Consider the following 23227-nt stretch of genomic DNA (forward strand, 5'->3'; position numbering starts at 1 on the left):
GCGGACCGTCTCCAATGGAGCTCCTCATGGGCCGAAGAGGAATATCTCTGCTGCAAGATTTCAACGTCCAACCTGCAGTACATGTGAAAAAACACGCCCAGAAACAGCAGGGCCAACCACTTCCGCCTTTGAACCAATGATCAACAGTGCGCATCCGTGACGAAAAACACTGGACGACTAAGGCCACGGTAGAAGAAACTGCGGGACCCAGGTCGTGTGTGACGGTCACCGAATATGGTCAAGTCTTTCGCAGGAATCGGCAACACTTGCTCCAGACAGACGAGCCGTTTACAGAAATGCGATTCCAAGAGGACACAGCATCTACAGTCACGAACATGCCCACAGCATCCTCCATGCCATGGACTTCGGCAGAAAGCCATCTTCAAGAACTGGAGCCCGAGACCCCATCCGAAGATCATGCCACAAAACCCGCGACAGCGGACAGCCCACCAAAGAGAGCGTCTTCAAGGCCATCCAGACCACCAAATAAGCTACACTACGACCGAAACTTTACCCAACTATCCAGTGTAACCCTTTCTTAATGTTTTCTGTAATGTTTGTGTTCATTTATCGTAGTTATTTTAACCATATCTGCTTACCACCTTTCGGTTGTCTCCTCATTAAAAGAAGGAGGATGTATCGGGAATCGTGAAAGCAAGCAACCCTGGTGTACACGTATAAAAGAGCACTTCAATAAACGAGACAACCAGTCTGGCTCCAGCAGTCAACTCAAACGGTGTCTGATTCATGAGTGGCGTCTGCAACGTGACTGACAGCCTGCTTGGAGGAGTAACAAAAAACCCTGCCTGGAGGATTAGGTAATACCTTGGTTGCAGGGAAAGCCGACGCAATAATCAGTGACATACTACTTCCTGCAGCACCCGCAACTTCGTCTTGCGTGATATTAATAGGGTAGACTTGGTAGACTTCTGTCTCTGAACCACTATATCTCTGTCTAGGCCTCGATCTTTAGCCAATATCTCCATCCCTCCGCGGACTACTCTTCAGGCCGCTACACGTGCGGCGTTTCAGTTTATCTGGGGCGGTTCAGTAGAATGGGTATCAAGAGGTCGTATGTATCGGCCTCGCGTAGATGGCGGCCTTTTGGTGCCCGATTTCAAAGTGAAGTGCCTTGCCTTAGGTCTGCGCGCGATCTTTCAGGGTCTCCTAGAGCAGCGGCATCCTGCTCAGGGTCTACTAACTTTTCTGTTAGGACCCGACATTCGTTTTTTTTCTGAGCTGACACAAACTCGCCCGCGCTCAGAGTGCGTGGCTCCCCACCTGAAGGCATACGTTGTGGCAATGCGCAGCTTGCGAGCTTCTTTCCCTGATGATGACATAACATTGTGACGCCTCCCGGCTTTGGAGCAGACGGAGCACAACGGGATGGGAAACGCTAACGTGGGCACCCGCAGAGGCAGAGAGACTCAGCACAAAAGAAACAACAAACATTTAATGTGGCAAATGCGATACACGATATAGACGATAAAAATGCTCACACAGATCTACTATGGCGTTCCCTAACCTAAAGAGGACCTCGGCACGGTGACAAAGTCAGTGCTCTCACCGAGTGCGTCGTCTCTCGTCACACAGCGATGAATCCTGGATTTGGGGCGAGATTCACGTCCGAAGCGTACGGGCCGATGACTGGCTGAAGCGAGGATCCCGGCGTCGACAAAAGATGAGATGCTTCTCCAAGAATTCTCAGTCCTGGGTTATGACGTCCTTCGAATTACGGGGCGGTGGCCGATTCAGGAGAAAACTACAGCAACTTACTGGCCGCTGAACCTCGGTTCTGGCGATCAGTCGCAGCGTTCTCTATGCTTCCTTTTCGTGTCCGAACCAACCGCCCACTGCCACTTCCTTCGTTTTCGCGGGCTTTTCTTTTTGCTCTTTATTTTTGGACACTCTTCGCGGACGCTGCGTTGAAACCGGACACCGGGAGCACTCGAAAACATGTGGCCGAACGTTTGCCGGACGAGTCCTCATGGCCCCCTTGGCACTGCAACTTCGCGCAAGGCGGGTCGTATCGTGTTACAGTTGCCTCCCCCGGGAAAGCCATTTCACCTCTCCCAGAAGCAAATCCTCAAACCGTCACAACATCATGGCCCGTGCGGCGCCTTTACATGGCACTTCTTGCGCTTAATCGGCCACCCCCCAACTCGACGCCTATTCAGCGCCACATAGCGTGGCGTACGACCACTGCTGGCTGGTTGTCTTCAGTGGCGCTTAGCGCATGACGTCTTGCCGCTGCGTGAGCGTTTTCCCGTTTTGGTGTAACGTCACCCGGCTGTCCCTTCTGCGAGTACAGGGAGTCAGCAGAACATGCTTTCAGTTTATGTTTGTTGCCGGGTGCCCTGTGGCATCGTGTAGCAGGCCTCTATAGCCTGACGGATGTTGAGTGGACCACAGTTCGTGGTCTGTACCCCCTCCCTGTCTCGCAGCGGGATAGGCGGCATTTTGTGCTCTTGGTGGTCGAAATCAACTACCAAGTGTGGATTTCACGCTGTCGACGAGTGCACGCGCAGGAGAGCCGCAGTGTGCAGGAGGTGATTCGGCTAGTTAACGCCGGTATTCGCAAAGTTCTTTGCAGGGAGCGTGCGGTGCTTGGAGCAGTTGAGTTTCACCGTCGCTGGATGACCTCTGACATCCTCTTCAGGGTGGACAATGGCAAGTTCCATGTTAACCTATGAGGTGTCCACATCCTCGTGTTGTTCTCCCACTTGCAGCTTTCCAGTGTCATGGACTGTTGCATGGCGAAACGGACACGTATAGCAATCTCTGACCAGCCTTAGTCGCTGGGCGAAAGTTGGTATTCAGAGTGTTGTTCGAGTCTATTTGAGATGCTGCAGGAAGCCTGCCCCTGTGGCCGGCCTTCCATTTGATGCCAATACTCTCTCTCTCTCTCTCTCTAAGGACCTTCGAATATGCTCTAGTCTCCCTTCAAATCTGTGTATTGATCCTTCGATCTTTCGCGGTGGAGGGAGGCGAAAGGGAGCCGGTCCTTCATATTTCGAGAAGGGCCCCTTGATAACGCGGCCCGCCCCCGGGTGGACCGTGTCTTAGAATGCGCGGCCCGTAAAACGGTCGTCGGGGCAGCATCGCTTGCGGTGTTGTTTCCGGGAAGATTTTTTCTAAAGACCTTCGAATATGTTGTGCACTACTAACCTCACCTCAACACTGTCTAGCCTACATAACATCGATAAGGTGAGTATAATTCTGCCACACATACCACAAAGGATGATATTAAACGGTAGGAGCAACTTATTTATTTACACATGGTAAACAAGACTTTCGTGCACGAGACTGCACTTCTTCAGGTTACAAAATTATGAACATGGTACAGGCACATATCTACAGTTAACGGGGGGAGTTTTGGCATGGGAGGGCAACAGGGTGATTGAAAGTTGCTCCTACCGTTTAATATCACTCTTTGATTTACTCACCACCGGCAACTTGACATCGCCTATTTTTTTATGCCTACGCATACCACAAGTAAAAACTTTAGAACTCGGCCAAGATGTAGATACAACTTGTACTTCCTGGAGCTCAAGGACATTAAGGTCAAAGGTAAAAAGATCAGGATCAGATGACATGTGTGGCAGAACTGGTACACATGGAGCGTTCGCATACGAAGCCACACATGAAGTAGCCGTTGTAAATGTATGCACCTTGATGTCGTTCGAACTCCTACTCATGCTTAATTAGGCGCTTAATGCGCTGTTAGGACCGCGTTGATTTGATTTCAGTGATGGCAGTTGCCGAAAAGTCAACCAGTAACCGTGATGGAACTCAATGCCGATGGCGGTCACATTTGTCGGACAATCAGGTAGATGTGAGTTCGGGTACCGCCACCGCCACTCCCCGACTTTTTGTCAATTGCCATTCTTTCATTGCTTGGGCGTTATAGTGAGGCTTAAATATTGTGTTGTCCAAATTGTTGTTCCTTCAACCCCTACGATTTACATTGATTTGAGTGTTACAAGAAATATGGTCGAGTGACTGATGAGTACTACATTTTGAAGAAGAAAATTGAATTGGTCACCCGGAGAATTCCGTTGTTCCCATAGTAAGCCCTTTTCGCACAAAAAAAGAAAGAAAGAAAGCAGCAAATACGAGTATCACCTCCTCGAAGTAATCGTCCTCGAAGTGCATGTAACTTGCAGGATGCATGTAACAGCATCCTGCGCAAGTGCACAGAAACACGACAGCGACACTGGGTACCACGTGCCTTCTACGTACGTGGACCTAATACACTATGTCGATAGCACAACTTACTGTAAAGTTTACAAGCGCCGACAACGCTGCGTCCCTCTTCTAGAGTTCCCAGACACCCATCACCCTTACTATGTCGAAGTCAGGGTCAGCGGTGAAGAGCAAATTTCATTGTATGACGTTGGGATGCATATCATGTGCACTGCAGGGGGATGTGCTTCGTGCTCTCCATTTGCGCGCACCAAACTATATATATAACATCAGGATGGTCTTGGTTAGGGCAGTGTAAAGCACTCTTTTCTTTATTATTTGCCGATTTCTTCTCTAAAAGCAGTCTTGCTGGAACTAATTGTGCCCTGCGCCAAGCAGTGAAGTTGTGCGTGCTATAGGCATGTTGTTAACTTAGCAACGGATCACTTTTGTAGGCGTGCTCGACACATGCTCCGGCGCATTTCTTCCTCAGAGTGATACTCTAGCATCGAGTGGGACGGTGCGTACCTACAGGCATCTGCCTAGGTAACCCAGTCACCTGTTTGCAAGTCTGTATGATCCCATTCGCTGCTAGCAGTGTCACTCTAAGAAATGAATGCGCCGAAGCGTGTTCCGTAAACTTTTGTCTAGCACTGTAACAGCACAGACGTCTGACTGCCGGCCTATCAATATGGATTTTTCGTCCTTGTAATTTCTTAAACATCTTGCGGAATGCCAATGAGGATGCGTTCTGCTGTGTTCCTTTTTCCCTTTCGAACCTGAAGCGTAGATCATCAGCTACGAAAACCAGAGTGCGCTAGACGAGCACCCTTGTATTTCCCTGGCGCTCCGTTCTTTAAGCGCTTGAAAGGGTTGGTACTTGACATTTTGATTGCAACTTTGGTGTACTTTCCCTTTCATTCCTTACCCACGAACTGGTGGGTATAGCGTCAGTTATCAAGCTTTCTCTGGTGCGCCAATGTCACCGTCCCGTGTTGTACAGTTCCCAGTTTGTACCTCAGCCACATTTCTTTTGACTGTAACAACGAGTTTCGCACTTCATCAGCATTAATTTATAATTGTTGTTGACTGTAACATTATGTATTGAATGCTTATGGTAGTGAAATGACTAAATTTTTATTTACAGTGCCTGGAAAACATGACCAACCTATGCAGCAATCAGGTGAGTTTTGTACAAAAATGCAGCTTACACTTTCTATTTCCGATAAAAAAAAAGGTGTGCTTCATCCGGCGTCAGTTTCATAGCCAGTTTACGAACCACACAGGATACCATCATAAAACCATGCTCCTATATGCGTTGAAGCATTCGGTAGGAAACATAGGAAATAAAAGCTCAGCCTCCTCTCGATGCTCCACACAGCCGCGTCTAACTAGAAGTATCAATTCCACCTAGCACGAAAAGTACAATGGGCCCTGTGTTCTAACAAATTGTGAGTATCTGCGGGTCATCGCGCACGTAACGTAGGAAAGTAACACAATTTTGCTTGTGTTGCAGGAGCGCAGAGAAAGGTGACCACCATCCGGGAGAACGAGAACGAGTTTATTGCGCTGGTGCGAGCGGGTGCGCATAAAGCACCGGCCCAAGCCAGGTTTGTTTTGTCGCCTTCTTCTAACACCCCCCTCGACAATCAACCTATGACGAGCCCCATTTGCTGCCTAAGTGCCTCCAGTCGAGGTATTGGGAGAGGCTTCGTAAGTGCGTCGGCTGTCATTCGACTCGATTCGTAACACTGCAATTCCACGATCGTGCGTGCAACGAGGTCACGCAGGGGATCATGGCGTACGTCAATGTGTTTCGTTATTGCACTGATGCCGTCGCTGAGGGCGAGCTTGATACAGCCTTGGTTGTCCTCGATTAAGTATGTTGCCCTCTCGCAGACCTGTCCAAAAACTGCTAGGAGTTCACGCAGCCACAAAACTTCCTGCGATGCGTAAGCTGCAGAGACGCATTCAGCTTCTGTACTGGACAAGGCTACTGCTAGTAGCCTTGCTGCTGCTACTACAAGGCCGTCTGCTTCCTGGAAGACCAAGAGAGGGGGCAGTTCCCAAGTTGGAAGTAGTAGCCGCTGGTGGACTTGCGGTCAGTGACGTTGCCAGCCCAGTCCGCATCGACGTAGCCTGTTAGTTGCATGTTTTTCTCACCTGACAGCTTCACCTTTAAGTCTCGAGTATGCTTCAGGTAGCGCAAAACTTTCTTAACAGCACTCCAGTCCCGTTGACGAGGGTTGCTCACGCGCCTGCATAGGATGCCGGTTGCACGCGCGATGTCGAGCCGCGTAGTAATACTGAGGCACAAAAGTTCACCCACTGCCTGCCGATAAAGCTGGATATCCGACAGTACATCTTCCTCTCCTGTTTGGTTGAGGTAATCGGCGGGGGGGGGGGGGGATCCATCGGGGTCAGGCTCACTTTCGCATTAGACAGATGGTACTTCTCCAAAAGAGCGTCTATCTTGTTCCTCTGATGGAGGAGAAAACAGTCTTCCTGTGGTCTTTCTATCTCTATGCCAAGATAGCGGCATACATGGCCCAGATCCTTCAACTCAAAATGCTGGTTCATGCGACGCCACACTTCGGTAATGGCCAAATCCTCCTGATGACAAAGTAACATGTCGTCAACATACACAAGTATATACATCATTGATCCATTTGCTGTTAGGGTGTATAAGCACGGATCGGCATGACTACGGGTACAACCAAGTTCTACTACCACTCGGGACTTTAAGCTGAAGCTGTCAGGTGAGAAAAACATGCAACTAACAGACTACGTCGTCTTCTTCTAACAAGATTTGACCGCGAAAAATGAGCGGACGTCGCATTTAATGAGTAGCTCTGAGCGAGGGTGTTGTGCATGTGTGTACGTTCTTGAATAATATTGTGATTTTGGTTACAGCCAAAACTCCTGTCAGGTGTGATCGATGAAATCCTGGTAAGTCACGTAGGACGACACATACATTTCACAAGAAATGTTTCGCTTAACGGCTTAACGATGCCAAAGGTTGCGTGTTCAGTCCTACCCTTGTATCCCAGCCAGCACTGCACACGTTGGACATGCTCTACACGGCGGACGACAAACCATAGGGTCAGATTTGTTCACATTGGGAATAACAGAGTATGATACATGCAGCCTACGTTCCCTATCTCTCTTTCGCTAACTGCAGGGAAACGATTTTTTGATCGAAAACTCTAGCTCCGCTTTTGTACATTCTGCTGCATGTGGGCAAAACAGTACATAAGAGCAATCAATTGGAGCAATTTGCGTGTTTTCATGAAAGTGAGCATTCCGCAAAGCCGTTTAGGCAGCCGTTTGCATTTCGTTCGTCTCGCTGCAGAGGACAACTAACATTCCTTCTACATCTACGCTTGCAGGAGTTGATCTAACGCTTACCCTCCGGATGCCACGAAATCAGCAGGACAGCATGCTGCATTGGTTCATCGGATGACTTTCCTTCTACATCTCACCTTGCAGGAGTTGATCTAACGCTTGCCCTCCGGATGTCACGAAATCAGCAGGACAGCATGCTGCATTGGTTCATCGGATGTGACTTTCCTTTTGCATCTATGCTTGCAGGGGATGATCTAACGCTTGCCCTCCGGATGCCACGAAATCAGCAGGACAGCGTGCTGCACTGGTTCATCGGATGTGACTTTCCTTCTACACCTATGCTTGCAGGAGTTGATCTAACGCTTCACCTCCGAATGCACCGAAATCAGCAGGGCAGCGTGCTGCACTGGTTCATCGGATGTGACTTTCCTTCCACATCTGTGCTTGCAGGAGTTGATCTAACGCTTGCCCTCCGGATGCCATGAAATCAGCAGGACAGCATGCTGCATTGACTCATCGGATGTGACTTAAAGGGGTTGAGACACTTTCATAGATATGGTTCGTTGCATCAATGACGCATTCTACTACAGGCCAGAATAGAGAGAAAAAAAAGAATTATTCTTCTACGTGTCGTAGTTGGCGAGGTAGAAGCCCTCGAGTACGCGCCCCAGCAAAGCGCAGGCGCCACAGACCTCAGAGTTGCGTCCATCCCCATTCGCAGCCATAAGCACGTGACCTCTCCTGCGCTGCGTCACAGGCGGCGATGAGGTCTGTGATGTCAGAGCCGTATGAGTTTCGGTATCAGCAGTGCCCATTTTCTCCGCTTTTATTAACCTCTGTGCTGTGAAACTTTCAATGCAGGTTCAAACCGATGGAAAGAACCGTTTTTATGTTTATCTGGGATAACCTGGGACGACCTGTCGCAACCCCTTTAACGTCGCTCTTACTGCTCAGTTACTTTATCTCTTGAGACCAGTGGACTCTCCATGCTGATCGTCGCTATGATGATGTGACGGGTTGGGCTTTTTGATAAAATCGGTTTCCGAAACTTTTTTCCAATTTTCTAGCATCAAAGGGACAGCGCCCTGTTACTTTCAACCGAACGCAAGGGCTCGTGTTCCCCCATACAGTTGAAAGCCATAAAACTTTAGTTGACATGTACGCAGTGTCTCTCCATGGGAAGGGTGACATCTGCTCCCCCTTAGACAGTGTTGTTCTCCCGTAGAGGCGGCTTTGTGTAAACAGCAGCATAACTGAACGTTAACGGAAGCAGTGGCAATTACGGCGTTCTTCGAATGCAGTGTCGGACGCACATGTGCTTTTGGTTTGGCGTACGTGACTGACCCGGACTGTGACATGGCGCGGGAAGGTTATATAAACCATGACTGACGTCGAGAAGGAGAGGGAGTAAGACAGTCGCCGAAGCAGTCAGTCGTGGTTTGCGTCGACGGTCGGAACCAGCGAATCATCGATATATGTGATCCAGAGCGGGAGCCCGGACGGATGCCCGGAAGGAGATGTTCGACGGCGGCGCCTTCATGCCTGGAACCTACCCTCGACCTGAGGGTTCGCCCCCGAAGTCTACTTGCACCAGCGCTGACGTCCGGGCAACCAAAGTTACGACCTAGAAGCCCAGCTGGCGGTGACTGACCGGAAAGAGGTGCACCTGACGACGATGTGGCGAGCGAAGAGACGGATCGTCGAGGGCGGTAGCCGAGCTCCCGGAACCGAGCCTCCAAATGGGACGGTATTCCTGCCGCCAAGTCGCCGTCTTCGCTATTGTTTGACCCGGCCGTTTACCAAGAATGGAGACCAGAGCGGATGAAGATCGACGGAAGCAGCAACCGAAAGCCACAGCATGGAAAGCCGGCCACGTAGGTCACTGCTGAAGTCGTCTTCAGAGCTCGTTGGCCACGCCATCGTCCATGGCCTGGTGACGAGGTGGTGTCGTCGGGGTGCGCAAAGTCAGGGTCAGTCACTCTTGCCGCCTTGTTATGTCTCCCTGGTTCGCCTATGTCCGTCGAGTTTGGTTTGTCGTGCAGTTCGTGTTATCGTTCATATAGATTGTATCATGTCATACATTTAAGTTGTGTCCGCTTATCTCATGTATTTTATTGTCGCGATTCCTGTAATCTATCATGCACCGTGAATAATACCGCTGCAGTTGAGCTTTCATTAAAGTTATTGTTGACGAGGTGCGTGGTGTCATTCCTTCTCGCCTCTGCGGGTGCCCACGTTGAGTGTGTCTCCTTTTTTTTTTCGTTAATTTTGTGCTCCGTCCCCTTCGGCTACGGCGAGCGACGTCACGATGACTTCGAAAATCCGGAGCATATCTTTCTCCATTGCTCGCCAGTTCAAAAGTCTTGTAATTACACTTACACTGTCTTTAACTCAGCTAGACTTTCACACTCGCACTGTAAAGAAACTACCCAAATTGCCAAATCGGCCAAATTGGGCTGACGAATGGTTTTCGAAAAATTTAAGTCACATTTCAATTTTTCAGCCGTGCGTTTGCGTCATACAACAAGAACTTTATGAAGAAAGAACGAAGAACTTTATTGTGAGCCTCAAAGCTCTCTTTACCTCTCTGGATACCATAGGACATGGTGAAGGGACTCATTATTTCATTTCCCGCATCACCACCAGTAATGGGGTAGAGTATCGCCCCTGGCGATGAAGCTCCCCATTCATCATCCCAGAATAAAGTTGTTGCGTCGTTTCTGTCCCTAGTGTCAGGTTTTTGTTATGTAGGTTGTGCTACCGCTTCAGTCGTTTTGACCATTCTTTTAATAAAGATATCAATTTTGGATTCATACATAGTAACGGCTAAGCATAAACAGTACGTGTAGAAGTACGGCACCATTTGCATCGGTATATTTCTAACATGACTCGCGACTTGATTCAACAAGTCATCCATAGATATATATACATATACATACTGATACAGAAAAGAAAGCAATCAAACATCGGAACAATTAAGTCACATGTGTGTGCGCGTGTATCAGTGGATATCAGGTGAAATACGATTCAACCACATGGAATAAATATGCCTTCAAATCATCTATTTAATTGCATTTTAATGCGCAAGACAACATATCATCATATCGTCTCATTGCCTTATAAACTTGTTTGTCACGTTACATGATGAATAAAGCCATTTGTGGCTGGAAACTACTCGAGACTATTTCGAACGCGAACTTGCGATTCTTTCACCCATAGTAGGGCACACCTGTGTGGATGAAAAGAAACAGGAAGTGAACGCACAGTTCAGATGTAGAGACAGGAAATTGTGCGACTCCTTGTTCTGTGCAACTGCCTCCAAGGAGTTTCTCGAAAGGTGTGGGATGATTGCCTCTTTAGCACATAAAGTTGAAAACACAGAATTCTTCTGAAGACCACAAAGTCCCAGTGCTCAGGACCCAAAACCGCGCAGACGCGCAAGCATAAAAAATCCCAAGTTTTTTTATGATGCCCACGCAGACACTTACAGCTTCTAAACGCACGATCAACACAACCAGATTTTAAAGATTTATAATGGAAATCATTTTCCACAGTGAGAACATTAGGCGTTCGCTCGCAATTTCAATAAATCCACTGCCCCGCACTGCACTCATGCACCTTGCACAAAAGCAACAGTAAGCTAGCATGTAAAATATGGGAACTGGTGCGAAAAAGTCTGCAAATTGAGCAAGAACGCATCCTTTGTACTCACAATTTCTGATGGGAGGACAAGGAGGGACAAAGCACTGCACATGCTCCACCTTGCAATAAGAACCAGGAGGACAGAATCGGCGCTGAAGCAACAGCAGATAAGTGACATTGTACCGGGCGAAGGACATTTGGAAGGTACATAATTGTGAGTACGAATTGTGGCTGAACTGATGTTTGTTGATTTCTAGTATGCAGATCTCTTAACCAATACTCACACCACAAAACTGCCCTCCACGTCCAGGGAACTGCGGGGAAGCAGTCGCTGAAAACGCTGAAAAAATGGTAAATACAGACCATTAATATACACGTGTAGCTATATCAGACACAGTTGCACAAAGCGTATATTTACAACCTGCCCTCGTCCTCACATTAGTCCCGCCGCTGCGCAGGTTGGAAGTATTGCTTTAAATTAAGGCCGTACATTGCGAAGGCGCAGGTCTGGAATGAAGCTTTTTTCTTCAGTATTTGATGTCTAAACGTCTTTGCCCCGAAGTTAACTTCCTGCCATATTTTATTTTTCTTTATCGAAGTCACACGATCGCGTGCGGTGTCCTCCTTGGTCGAGACTACTCCAACAACACCGAATATCCTCCACGTCCACGCACGTCCGACTGATGTCTGAGTGATATCCATTGGACGTACGAATGCGTTAGGCCATTCGTACATCCAGAGGATATTCGGTTTTGTTGGGGTATCGATCAACAAAGAGACTGGGGAGATACTGCTCTATTTTGTAGGATAGCTCATGCAGATTATATTTAGCGTACACCGTGTAGTATCTCACTTACTATGTGTTCTGTCGTGCGTGCGTGTGTGTCTCTTTCTCGTCTCCTTCATTGCCATCCCATTCATATATTAACCCACATGCATTGAGGTACAGTATCGCAATTCCTGTGGTGAAACACCTCATCCCATCATCATGCACGTCGCTGTTGTTGATGTTATATTTAGATGTATAGAAATCATCGGAAACAGGTAATAAGTTCAACCTCCTAGATACAGAACACGGTAAAGAGAACAGAGTGCAACAGAATGCTGAAAAATTTAAGCACTGGTAAGCAGGTAACACGCACACAGTTTTCATACTTCCAAATGACAGCAATTTTCAATATTCTACCTGTAAAAGGATATACCACAGCAGGAAGACATGAAGTTTACATAGATCTGGATATGCGCGTGCGCGTGAATTGTTTTCGGCTGCAAGAATGGCGTTACTCACCGAACAAAACAATTCCCAACAGGAGTACCGCCTTCAGGTTCGTCATTCTTCAATGTTGCCTTTCCACGCTCTTGCAGAATGATGTCAACTGCAGATAACGACACGGTTTTATTTGCCAAGGAAGCGGCGCACGCGTTTCCTCTAACATTCAAAGGGAAATGACTATCCCTTTCGTTCTTCCGTTTTCTTTTTTTTTTTTTTTAATTTCCACGCAATGTGCACCGTCAGGAAACCGAATTATCTGATGCGCTCAGCAACCCAAGCATTCAGTTGCTGTCAGGGTTGTTTGGATTTAATCCACATGGATTTTATCCGGTGGATTTTTTTATTTATTTTATGCACACAATTTAATCCGGATTTTTCAGAGCTTGTGTCCAGATGCAACGTGAAAGGCAATCTTAATTCAATGTTGTACGGAAAACTCCCGGTTTATTGGATTGTAGTGTATCGGTGTTTACAAAAGCCCAGGTACACGCAACATTAATTTTTTTAACTTTGTAACTTTTTAACTTGATATTTTTAACTCTTCAGAACATAACTTTTTTCTCGTTTTCTTCTACTTATGCCCGTTCAGGGAAAGACTTTCTTCTGCTTCCTGGAGGCATTGTAACTGAAGTACGACAGCGAATCCAGCAAACGGTGTAGGCGCGTAGCGTCTACACCATTCACCCACGCGTGCATGGGGCTCCACCTTTCGGAAAACAATGGAAGCTCCTTCAGTTCAGTTCAGTTCAGTGAACTACAACATGGGAGGATGGGTTTGTTAGCATCGTTACCATATTGCCAACATAGACCATAATTAGTGTTACTGAGACCGGCAATGCCATAAACCGAAACTATGAGAGGTCACCCAAAATCATGAACAACAAAGCAGATTTATTTTTACTCTGTGTCACATTTCTAGGCTTGTCCATATCTTCCAAAAGTAACCAAAAATATCTGGGTTTCATTGAAGAATGCCCACTGGAGAGGATCGTCTTAAAAATATCCGGATTTTTTCAACGGCGGTTGCTTCAAGGACACGAATATAGGTTCAAATATTCCAAATTATGAGCGATACACTGGGTGCTGGACAACCACGGTTGTCTGGATTTAATCCACATGAATTTTATCCAGTGGATTTTTATTTATTTTTTCCACACATCTTAACCCGGATTTTCTTAGAGATTTTGTCTATATCCGATGTGAAAGACAATCTTAATTCAACGTCACATTTTTTTTTTTGTTCTTGTTGTGTTGGCTGTTTATAAAAGCCTAAGTATACGCAACATTAGCTTCTAACTTTTTTAAACTTTGTAACTTGACGTTTCGTCAAGTTACTTTTTTTTTAATTTTTCAGATTTAACTTTTTTCCCGTTTTCTTAAGCTTCTACCCGTTCAGGAAGAGGCGTTGTTCTGCTTCCTGGAGGCATTGTAACTGAAGTACGACAGCTAATCCAGGCGTGAAGTGTATGCACCATTGACCCACGCGTGCACTCCACCTTTCGAAAACAATGGAAGCTCATTCAGTGTTACTGGGACAGGCAGTTCTATAAACCGAAACTATGAGAGGTCATCCGAAATCAAGAAAAGCAGCAAAACACATTTGTTTTTACTCTGTGTCACCATTTCTAGGCTTGTCTATATTCTCCAAAAATATCTGGGTTTTATCCATAAAAAGACCACTGGAGAGAATCTTTTTTAAAAATATCGGAATATTTTTCAACCCTGTGGACAACAAACCTAGAACTGGTGGAACGATTTGTTATTACTGTCCGCAATCATTTCGCATCAATGCGCCTTTGGCTGGACATACACGAGCCATGTACTGTAGCCGAGGCATTTGGAGCCATTCTTGTTGCAGAAGAGTGGCAAGCTTCCTGCTTGATACTGGTGTGGGGATCATCCAGCACTACTCATACTGTATAAAAAATGTTACGATCAGGTGACAGCGCGACACGTGGTGGAAGACCTATCCCACTTTCCTGTTCGTCAAACAATTCTACGAGAGTTCGTGACAACAGCCGGTACCTGTCTTACTCTGTGTACAGGTCTTCTTGTCTTGCAGAATGGCCATCGATGTTCAAAATATATTTAGAAACTTCTCGTATCCACGTGCAAAGAAGTGATAGCGATAGCTGTATGGTCCACCAGCAACGGTTCGCTGTGTTGCACGTGTGCGGGCGCTACGTCCGTCCGAAAGCGCAGCCTATCACGAACGTCACAAACATGTCTAAACTCTTTATGCAGAAACTTGTCCGCAAACTCCGCGTTCGTCAGTGAAAACACCGACGGACGTGCATTAAGGCGGGGCCCCATAGCCTCGATTTGAGCAGCAGAGCAACAGCAGCAGAGCAGCTCTCATTGTTGCCAGATCCACTGAAATTACAGTAGATATACTGGATTTCACGTCGGTCTACTGAAATACTGCAAATAGATCGAAATGCGCCTAAATCTACAGATTTCTTTGTCACAAACGTGGTTTTACTTGGCGAATTCCAATTCACGTTTGCTCGCACTGTCTAGTTGCGTCGCGGTTCGCGTAAGAGCGGGAAAATCAGGTCGTTCGTGCTACACAAATCCCGGGCACGGTCACCTTAAAAAAAGCGAGTGGCTGCCCAACTAAAACTATTTATAGCAAATACATTACAGAAGTACGCATATATTCGACAGGACACCTGGTAACAGAGCAAACATGAGGACAAGTTCCAACAAGCTTATGTTTGCGACGTTACCAAGTTTCGTTGTAAGCTTCCTCTGCTTGCTGAATTCAAGCGCTTGCGTGGAATTGATATTTTCTGATGGAGAGCGGGATATGTTTAATGCAAATAAAGAAAAACATCATTAAACGAAACAGCGAAACAAGCTTTCGACAGAGACTATCACTGGACTGCTACACACCAAGCGACTGATAGGTGACAAGAACTGCTCTTCACTATGAATGCTGACTTCGTAGAAAGTATGAAGGGATGTATGTATGAGCGAGAGCGCCTGAACGAGTGACGGTGTGCAAGCACGTCTTTATTGTGTGTACCAAATAAGTATATTTTACACATATTATATCGCGTGTATATCGTGATAGCTCGTGTTTATTTATCATGAGGTCCACTAGCGGAGTCGCGGAGGGGCGTTTCGCCCTTTTGTTTTAGAATAAAGTCTTACTTAATATAACTACTGGAGTCTACTGTATTTTCTGATGCCGACCTCCTGAATTTCGGCCCAAGTGACCTGGCAACACCGGCAGCACTGCTGCTCCGTTGCTGATGCTCGCTCTGCTCCGACGTGGTCCAATCGCTCTGGGACGTGGTCCCCTCGTCTGACCCGTTACCTCTCGCCTCCTCTGTCGGCTCTGCAGAGGGGGGGGGGGGGGGGTCAACTGTGGAGGCCTCATCGTCATCGACGCTCCTGGTTGCGCCGCCGCGCTCTTCATGCGCCTCACCCGGCGCGCGTAAATAAACATTATTGTTGTTCCTCTCAACTATGAAGGTTCCTGCCTCAGTTCCTTCATATGTTCAATTATGTATTTTGCGAATTTCCTGCTTTCAGTACATGATGATAATCTTGTGTTTATAGTCTCATATTTGTAAACAAACATTTTTCCTATTGTTGTTGTGGCTTCTGGGGCGTTACGGTATTACTCTATTTTTATCATATTGTTGCAAAAAATTCCCGAGATTATCGGCCCGACTACCTTTACTACACAAGGTATGAACTTAGTGGACCCGTCACAAGCATCAGCTAAGTGACCACATAGCTTTTGGCAATTGGCAATTGTAGTATGATGAAATAAAAGAAGAAGAGAGAACAACAACAACAACTTTATTTTTGACCTTGGAGAGTGGGGAGTTTCATCGCCACAGGCGATACTCTACCCCATTGCTGGTTGGAGTGGGGGGAATAAAATAACGAGCCCCTTCACAATAACGATCGAAGTCCGATGGTCTCCAGAAATGTCAGAAGAGCTTTGAGCGCAGAGCGTTGCTGGGCTGGATTGGGCCAGGGACCAAGGAATTTCGATAGGGAGAATGGGCGAGAGTCCAGCTGACGAAGAGACTCGGAGAGTGTGGTTCTGGAAGGTTGGTAGTGAGGGCAATGAAGAAGAATATGCTCCAGATCCGCAAGAGCACCACAGTGGCAGCAGGTGGGAGAGTCAACTTGTCTCAAGCGGTAACACCACTGAGCTGTAAAGGCCACATCGAGGCGCATTCGGTGGATTAATGCAGCATCTTGACGAGAGGTGTTTCGTGGCATGCGGAAAGCGAGCGTTGGATCTACTCTGCTCAACATAGAGGGGGGAAGAATGTCGGTTGTCCGTTGGCGGGAAGGCAGGGGTGTCAATAGGCGTCGCAGAATTGAACGGCGGTCTCCTCTCAGCAGAACAATACGGGTCCGTTTCCGATACGAGAGTGCTGCTTCTGCGGCGCTATCGGCCTGCTCGTTCCCCGCGACACCACAATGGGCTGGAACCCACTGGAGAACTAACCTGTGGCCTGCGGCGTAGTTAGTGTGGTAAGCCATTAATACATCTGTGACTAGGGGTGCGGATGGGCCTCGTATGCCGGAATTTTCAATTGCTTGAAGTGCAGATTTGGAGTCTGTAAAGATTGCCCATTCCCGGGGTGTAAAATCAGCGATGTGTTGTAGAAAGAAAAGGATGGCATAGAGTTCCGCAGCTGTGGAGGAGGTTGGATGTGAAAGGCGTCTTCCGTGCACTACGGCTTCGGATGGTATGACGAATGCTGAGGCGGACTTGTTGTCTCGGGATGCGCCATCGGTATATGCTGCCGTAAACGTAGAAAACTTCTCGTCTACCAGAGCATGAAAATGGGCTCGGAGGACTTGAGGGGGGACCTGATCTCTTCTTTCCAGAAGGTTTGGGAGGCGTACAAAAGTGGGCGGTACCGGTAGAGACCAGGGGGCTTCCGGCGGTATAGTGTCCTTAGTTATGAAGCCAGTGAGAGTCTGGCGTGTCCTTTGCGCTACTCGATAGAAGTCGCTTTCAAGGCGGTATCGAATTTTCCTGAGGAGCGGGTGACGAGGAGGAATGTGAGCACGCAAACGGAGGTAGTGCCGAGCCGTTTCCCGTTCACGGAGAACTTCAATCGGGAGCTCACCAGCTTCAGCGAGTACTTGCCGTGTTTCAGCCATCCTTGGAACTCCGAGGCATCGACGAAGGCTTCGAGCAAACAGGGACCGAAGTGTATTTAATGAAGTTGTTGATATCCTGTGCAGAAGAGGAAGGCTGTAAAGCACAGTCGCCCTCACCTGAAGAGAGAAGTGGTGACAGCATACACTGCATCATGTGATACCACCTTAATGCCACTCACAACCTGCGAAACGAGAACTGGAGAGGGACCTAATCGAGGGCGCTTTACGTGATATCGCCACTGATCGGAATGCTCTGACACGTGCTTTGTCTGGCCTCACTCTCTATACATATTATTTTTAAGTGTTAAGAGAGGTCAGCCAATATGCTCTAAAATGCACTATACATGTTGAATGCGTTTTGCATTGATAATGAGCAGCCCTGGGGATCATTTTTCAGGTTGTTTCACCAGTTACGAAACTCGTGAACAAAAAGTAATAATTCTTCACGGCGCCTATTGTTACAAAGTACTATATTTTATGACTTCAGCCTCGTCCGTATTTGCCGTAGTTTTTCCTTTCGGTGAAGCATTCTTCATTCTCTTCGATAACATTACACGCTGGCTTCTAAATTCTTAACCAGCGTTGGTCATACAAACTTTATATAAGGTTTTAGGTCGGTTTCTCATTTCAACAACAATAAATGCCGGATAAGTGATGATGACATGGGATATTTCCCCGTGGGGACCCTACCCCACTTCACGAATAACAATATGAGAAGATGAACTATGATGAACGCGAAGCGACGGCAGGTCGGAGTAATGTTTAGAGCTCTTCGAGGAGTTCAGTGGCTTGCATGAAAGCAAAGAGGGAGCGAAGAGCCCGGCACTGATGCGCCGGGAGCTTCATGGGCCAAGTACTTTGGACAAGCTGAATGGTCGATATTGGCTCAAGTTGGCTTCGAAACACTCGGTGTTCACACGTGTACCGGTTATTTCAGGTTATGCATATTCAATAGGCAAACAGGCCCATCCAGTACTAATAAATTCAAGTCTGACTCTCCACCACTATAACCATGTCTGCACAGCTGCACGTATAATGGCTTCAGTTCAGAAGTACTTCAGAGAAACTTCCTAATGCAGGAGATCGAGGGCTACGCGCGCCACCAGGAAGACACATTAAAAATAGAATTCACCTGTGTTGTGTTGGTTATTCGCGATTAATTGACGATAATCGAATGATAAAGGTATTCCTTGCGTATGGGCTATGAGGAACTTAGTACAAGAAACTTTGCCTGTCATCTGTCATAACCATATTATTATAAATATAGCTTTGTGCATCTTAAAAATAACTGTGACAAGGTCGTATTCTAGCAACAAAGTTATTATCGCGCTTGCTGTATTTCAAAAAGCGTCGTTGAACTCTCAGTAATGATAAGAAACAGAGCACGCACCACACGCTTTATTTTGCCAAAGACCTACGCTCACACATCGGAAGTACGTGGTGAGGACAGCGTCGATGAAAAAATATACCGGTCATTCCAGACAGTCTTTGACAATCCTTCGTCTTTGACAAATCTCTCTGAAGGAAATTTACTGCTCCGTATGTGGACGTGTGACCTTAAGGGATATTTTTACACTGATACGATGATGCATGGGCGTGAACAAAGAGTAATAATTCTTCACGGCGCCCATTGTTACAAAGCACTATATTTTATGACTTCAGCCTCGTCCGTATTTGCCGAGTTGATGAAATGTGTGTGTTGTGTCAGCGTACATTACTCAACGCCTTCGACCCTACGCAGGTACTTCATCATACTGTCCACACAATGTTAAGCCGTGTATTTCCTAATAGGGTTTACGGTTGAGGCTTATTCGAACTCATTTTAGCTATGGTTTAGTCTGGTATAGAAACTAGAATGGAAGGCGGAACGTGAAACATGAAAGCGATGTATTATGTCGCGGTATAGCAGCGGTCGCCGAAGTTGTTTGTCCAAAACTTGGACAGAAGTAAGCGAAGCTGGGGATCGAAACATACTTTCAGTAATGTCAAACATCTTCATTTTGACTTTCTCCAATGAATCTTCTCCTTACGAGGTTTTTCAACATATATTGATCTGCAAGAGGCAAGTAAAATTCGAACGACATCTGAAAATTAACCATCGTTTGTCTGATTACTTGTTGCTTTCTTAAGGCTTCGGCTTAATGGAGCTTATCCGTCACCTACTCGAGTGATGTCTCCAGAAATCAATCTCATGACAGACCAGAGGGGGGTACATGTTTGCTGAAGTTCTCGTCTGTCGAATTTTTGTGCGAACGGTGAACACTATGCACCACGTTCATGGACGGTGGCAGGACGGAGGATGAACGGAGGATGGCAACCAAACAGATAGCAAACGCTTCATATTATGTGTTTTCTCATTTCCGCTTCCATCAGCCTTGTGGATTTGAGTTGAACTTTTGATTGTACTTTTTCTCAAACGTTTTAGCTCTTATTTCGCACAACCTATAGCCGACATTTTGAACTCTATGTTTCTTGAACGTGCGTTTCCGGATGAACATAAGTTAGTGAAGGTTATTCCCGTGAAGAAGAAGTGAAAGATCTTCCACGAATAACTATCGGCGAGTTCTTTCTACTGTATTAAAGTATTTCGACTGGACGCTTTTCTTAAATCTCGCGGCCTTATCACTACTTCACAATTGGGGTTTTGTAAGAAAAATTCACAACCACAGCACTCATTTGCGCCACAGAAAGGATTAAAATGAACATTGAAAACAGAATTCTTACCTTGGGCATTTTTGTGGATTTCACAAAGGCGTTCATGCCCAAGATTCGCGGACAAAAACTTAAACTTGCTTCGCTTGCATTACACCCTTGGACGCTATGCATAAGAAACGTATAATTTCATTTTGGCGAAGAACGCCGACATTTTTCACTGGTCCGCCACTGGATCCTGTGACATCTATGTACAAAAAATTATGCCGAAAAGGAATTATCCGTATACCTATAAAGGCGCTTGTTCCCCCGGCGTTCAAAATCTTACACATTGTACTCAATGGGACAGAAGTAGAACTCGCGCTCCTTCGGGGTTTCACAGTCTTATACATCAAAATATATCCGCTTTAGGTAATTTTCCACTGCAGTTTCACGATTAGGGGGACCATGTTTCGAACCTAAAGTGAATGTCTTGGTTTTATAGTGAGTCAATTTTTTCCCGAGGGCATCAAAGTGCGACTAAAATGTGAGACATCTCGCTTAAAGAGGGCTTAGCCTATCGACACTTCCGCATGTAGTGAAGCCGACTGTATATTTGAGCACGTTTAAATGGGAGGAGGAATGAAACTCGAAAGGGAGGGGAATTATCAGAGGTCAGCATTCTGACATTTTACTTATGGCGTTGAACACATGTACAGAAAATCTTATGGCTGTAGTACACGTACCGTTATTGCATTGTGATCTGCCTGCCGATGACTTCCTTTTCATCTTTACCTTGTCTGTGACTGTCATGTTTTTTGTATGTATACAGTATATGCTTACTTTTATGTTTCACACTCTTTCTTATTTTTTCCTCGCAGCACCACGGGGAAGCTTGGTTGCCATCAGTATGAAATTTGATGGGTACCTTAATGGCTGTAAAACCGTATATTTCGTCTAACGACGTTATGTACCTCTGTTTAAGAGACGCGAAGGCAAGGCAATTTTTCTTTTTCTTTTCTTCATGTATACACTTGCCTCAGCAACAGCATGCTTAAATTGTGCATGGCCGAGTCGTTGCTCCTGCGCAGTTCGGGAGCGTCATTCACGAAAAAAATGTGTATGTCCTCTAAGTAAGGCATATTCCCATATGTCCAACTCACTTAAATGCGTCCTATACAACTGGGACCTAGCGCATTAATCGTATTTTTTCAATGTTTTCTTGACCTCAAGCCGATCATGACGGCGTACCTGTGCAGAAACTTAACACATTGCCAGAAGCGCGTTTTTTTTATCCTTCCTCTAAGGAAATGCTCGCAGACATGCATCATTCTGTGGAGTTGCCTGCTTCTTCTAGCGGCATGTTTTGCGCGCATTTTTCCTCACGCCCAAAAGCGTTGCGGAAATACGACGGGTGTTGAAGTCAAACCGGGACTTTTCATTTTTCGCAAAATTAAATGAACTTACAGGCGAGAAATTAGTTTTATTTTTCAACGTAATCTCCAGCTGCACTAATGTACTTGTCCCAGCGTTTCCCGAGGGCTTGTATGCCAGCAGCGTAGAAATCCTTACCGGCGCGTATAGCAGCCATGATCGGAGTGCATTCTTGAGCTCGTCGACGCAGCTGAAGTGGCGGCCCCCAAAGAACGCCCTCAGTGGCCCGAAGAGATGGAAATCGCTGGGGGCGAGGTTTGGACTGTAAGGGATATGTGGCAGCAACTCACAGCCAAGTTCCTGTAAGGTGCGTGTTGTGAGGTGCGCGGTATGCGGGCGTGCATTGTCCCGTAGGAGGAGGACTCCTTTGGTGATGAGGCCCGGCTTTCCGAAACTGGAGGTGTTCAGGAATGATAGTGTTCAACGTTCCCACTGAAAGGTCCGTCCTTCGAGCCAGTTCGAGACATGTTATCCGTCGATCCTTGAGGATCAGGTGCTCCACAAGTTGGATGTTCTCGGAAACTCTGACACTGGGCTCTGAGCCGCCCCGGCCGGGATCGTCTTGCACTGATGTACACCCGTCTCGGAACCGTTTGCACCACTCGAACGGTTCGGTGCGGCTAAGTCTATCGTGGCCATACTGAGCCTGAAGCCTTCTGTGAATTTCAGATGACTTTACGCCTTCATTCACGGGAAACTTCATGACAATTCGCTGTTCGATGTGCGCGCTCACCTTGTTGTCGGCCATCTTGTCCAGTACGCGTCTTCTCTTTTGCACGAACTTTGGACCACCACGTGGTGAACGCGGAGGCCTGTCGCGTGGCAAAATGACGAAAAAGAAGCAGCGCGAGCCATTTGTACACTCAGGAGACACAAAGTCCCGGTTTGACTTGAACGCCTCTCGTAATATCCACGATATGTTATTCGAAATCAGCTGGTCAAAGTAACATACCTGCCTCCGTTATAAAGCGTTTCCGCCATCAATTAGCCGAGCCGCTAGCCTACCCCGTGAATGAATGTTTTACGGTGGCATCTTCCGCACTGCACTGAAAAAGGCCAAAGTAATTCCCATCTTTAAAAAGGGCCATCGGACAGACGTTAGCAACAATTGCCCCATCTCTCTGCTACCTTCTTTCAGCAATGGTATGAGAAAGTTCTTCTAACGAGATTGTATGGTTTTCTGAATCTACACAACATTATTAATCCATCACAATTTGGTTTTTGAAGGCCATGCGTCACACGCACACACTCCCGCAACGCACGCACTCGTAGCGCAGCTGAATGTATCAAAAGTAACATTGAGGAAAAATTAATCTCCATGGGAGTTTTCGTCGACCTGTCGAAAGCATTCGACCTAATAAATCATGGTATCCTATTACAAAATCTTGAAATGTCTGGAATAAGAGGGAGACCTCTTAACCTATTTCGCAGTTATTTAAATGGTCGTACTAAGTACGTTATAGTAAACAAACATAACTCAAACTTCTGCCCTATTGACACAGGGGTGCCTCAGGGCTCGCTCTTAGGACCACTTTTACTTTTCAGTTACGTAAACGTCTTACCAGACTTCCTCCC

The 23227-nt window shown here is 46.7% G+C and overlaps 1 protein-coding gene and 1 long non-coding RNA gene across 2 annotated transcripts; both read right to left on the reverse strand.

The window, feature by feature from the left end:
• Positions 1-5834: 5834 nt before the first annotated feature.
• Positions 5835-9450, reverse strand: LOC135384622 (uncharacterized). The gene is made up of 3 exons (XM_064613818.1): positions 9331-9450; positions 6616-6798; positions 5835-6224 (listed from the first exon to the last, which is right to left on the reverse strand). Exons 1-3 carry the CDS (start codon positions 9448-9450, stop codon positions 5835-5837), a joined length of 693 nt encoding a protein of 230 aa, XP_064469888.1.
• A 1127-nt stretch (positions 9451-10577) lies between these two features.
• Positions 10578-12569, reverse strand: LOC135383449 (uncharacterized). The gene is made up of 4 exons (XR_010419884.1): positions 12461-12569; positions 11457-11512; positions 11243-11324; positions 10578-10759 (listed from the first exon to the last, which is right to left on the reverse strand). It is a non-coding gene; the product is annotated as an uncharacterized LOC135383449 (long non-coding RNA).
• Positions 12570-23227: the final 10658 nt, after the last annotated feature.

This window comes from Ornithodoros turicata, chromosome 2, assembly GCF_037126465.1.
Source record: "Ornithodoros turicata isolate Travis chromosome 2, ASM3712646v1, whole genome shotgun sequence".
In the NCBI taxonomy this organism is placed as follows: Eukaryota; Metazoa; Arthropoda; class Arachnida; order Ixodida; family Argasidae; genus Ornithodoros; species Ornithodoros turicata.

What these genes read in the sequence shown, in the direction of transcription:
- LOC135384622 (XM_064613818.1), bottom strand. Translation starts at nt 9,450, where the DNA reads ATGGCGTGGCCAACGAGCTCTGAAGACGACTTCAGCAGTGACCTACGT. An exon ending in CGCTCTGGTCTCCATTCTTG is followed by an intron (nt 6,799 to 9,330) that starts GTAAACGGCCGG and finishes CTTTGTCATCAG; the next exon opens with GAGGATTTGGCCATTACCGA. An exon ending in ACCATCTGTCTAATGCGAAA is followed by an intron (nt 6,225 to 6,615) that starts GTGAGCCTGACC and finishes TTGGTCTTCCAG; the next exon opens with GAAGCAGACGGCCTTGTAGT.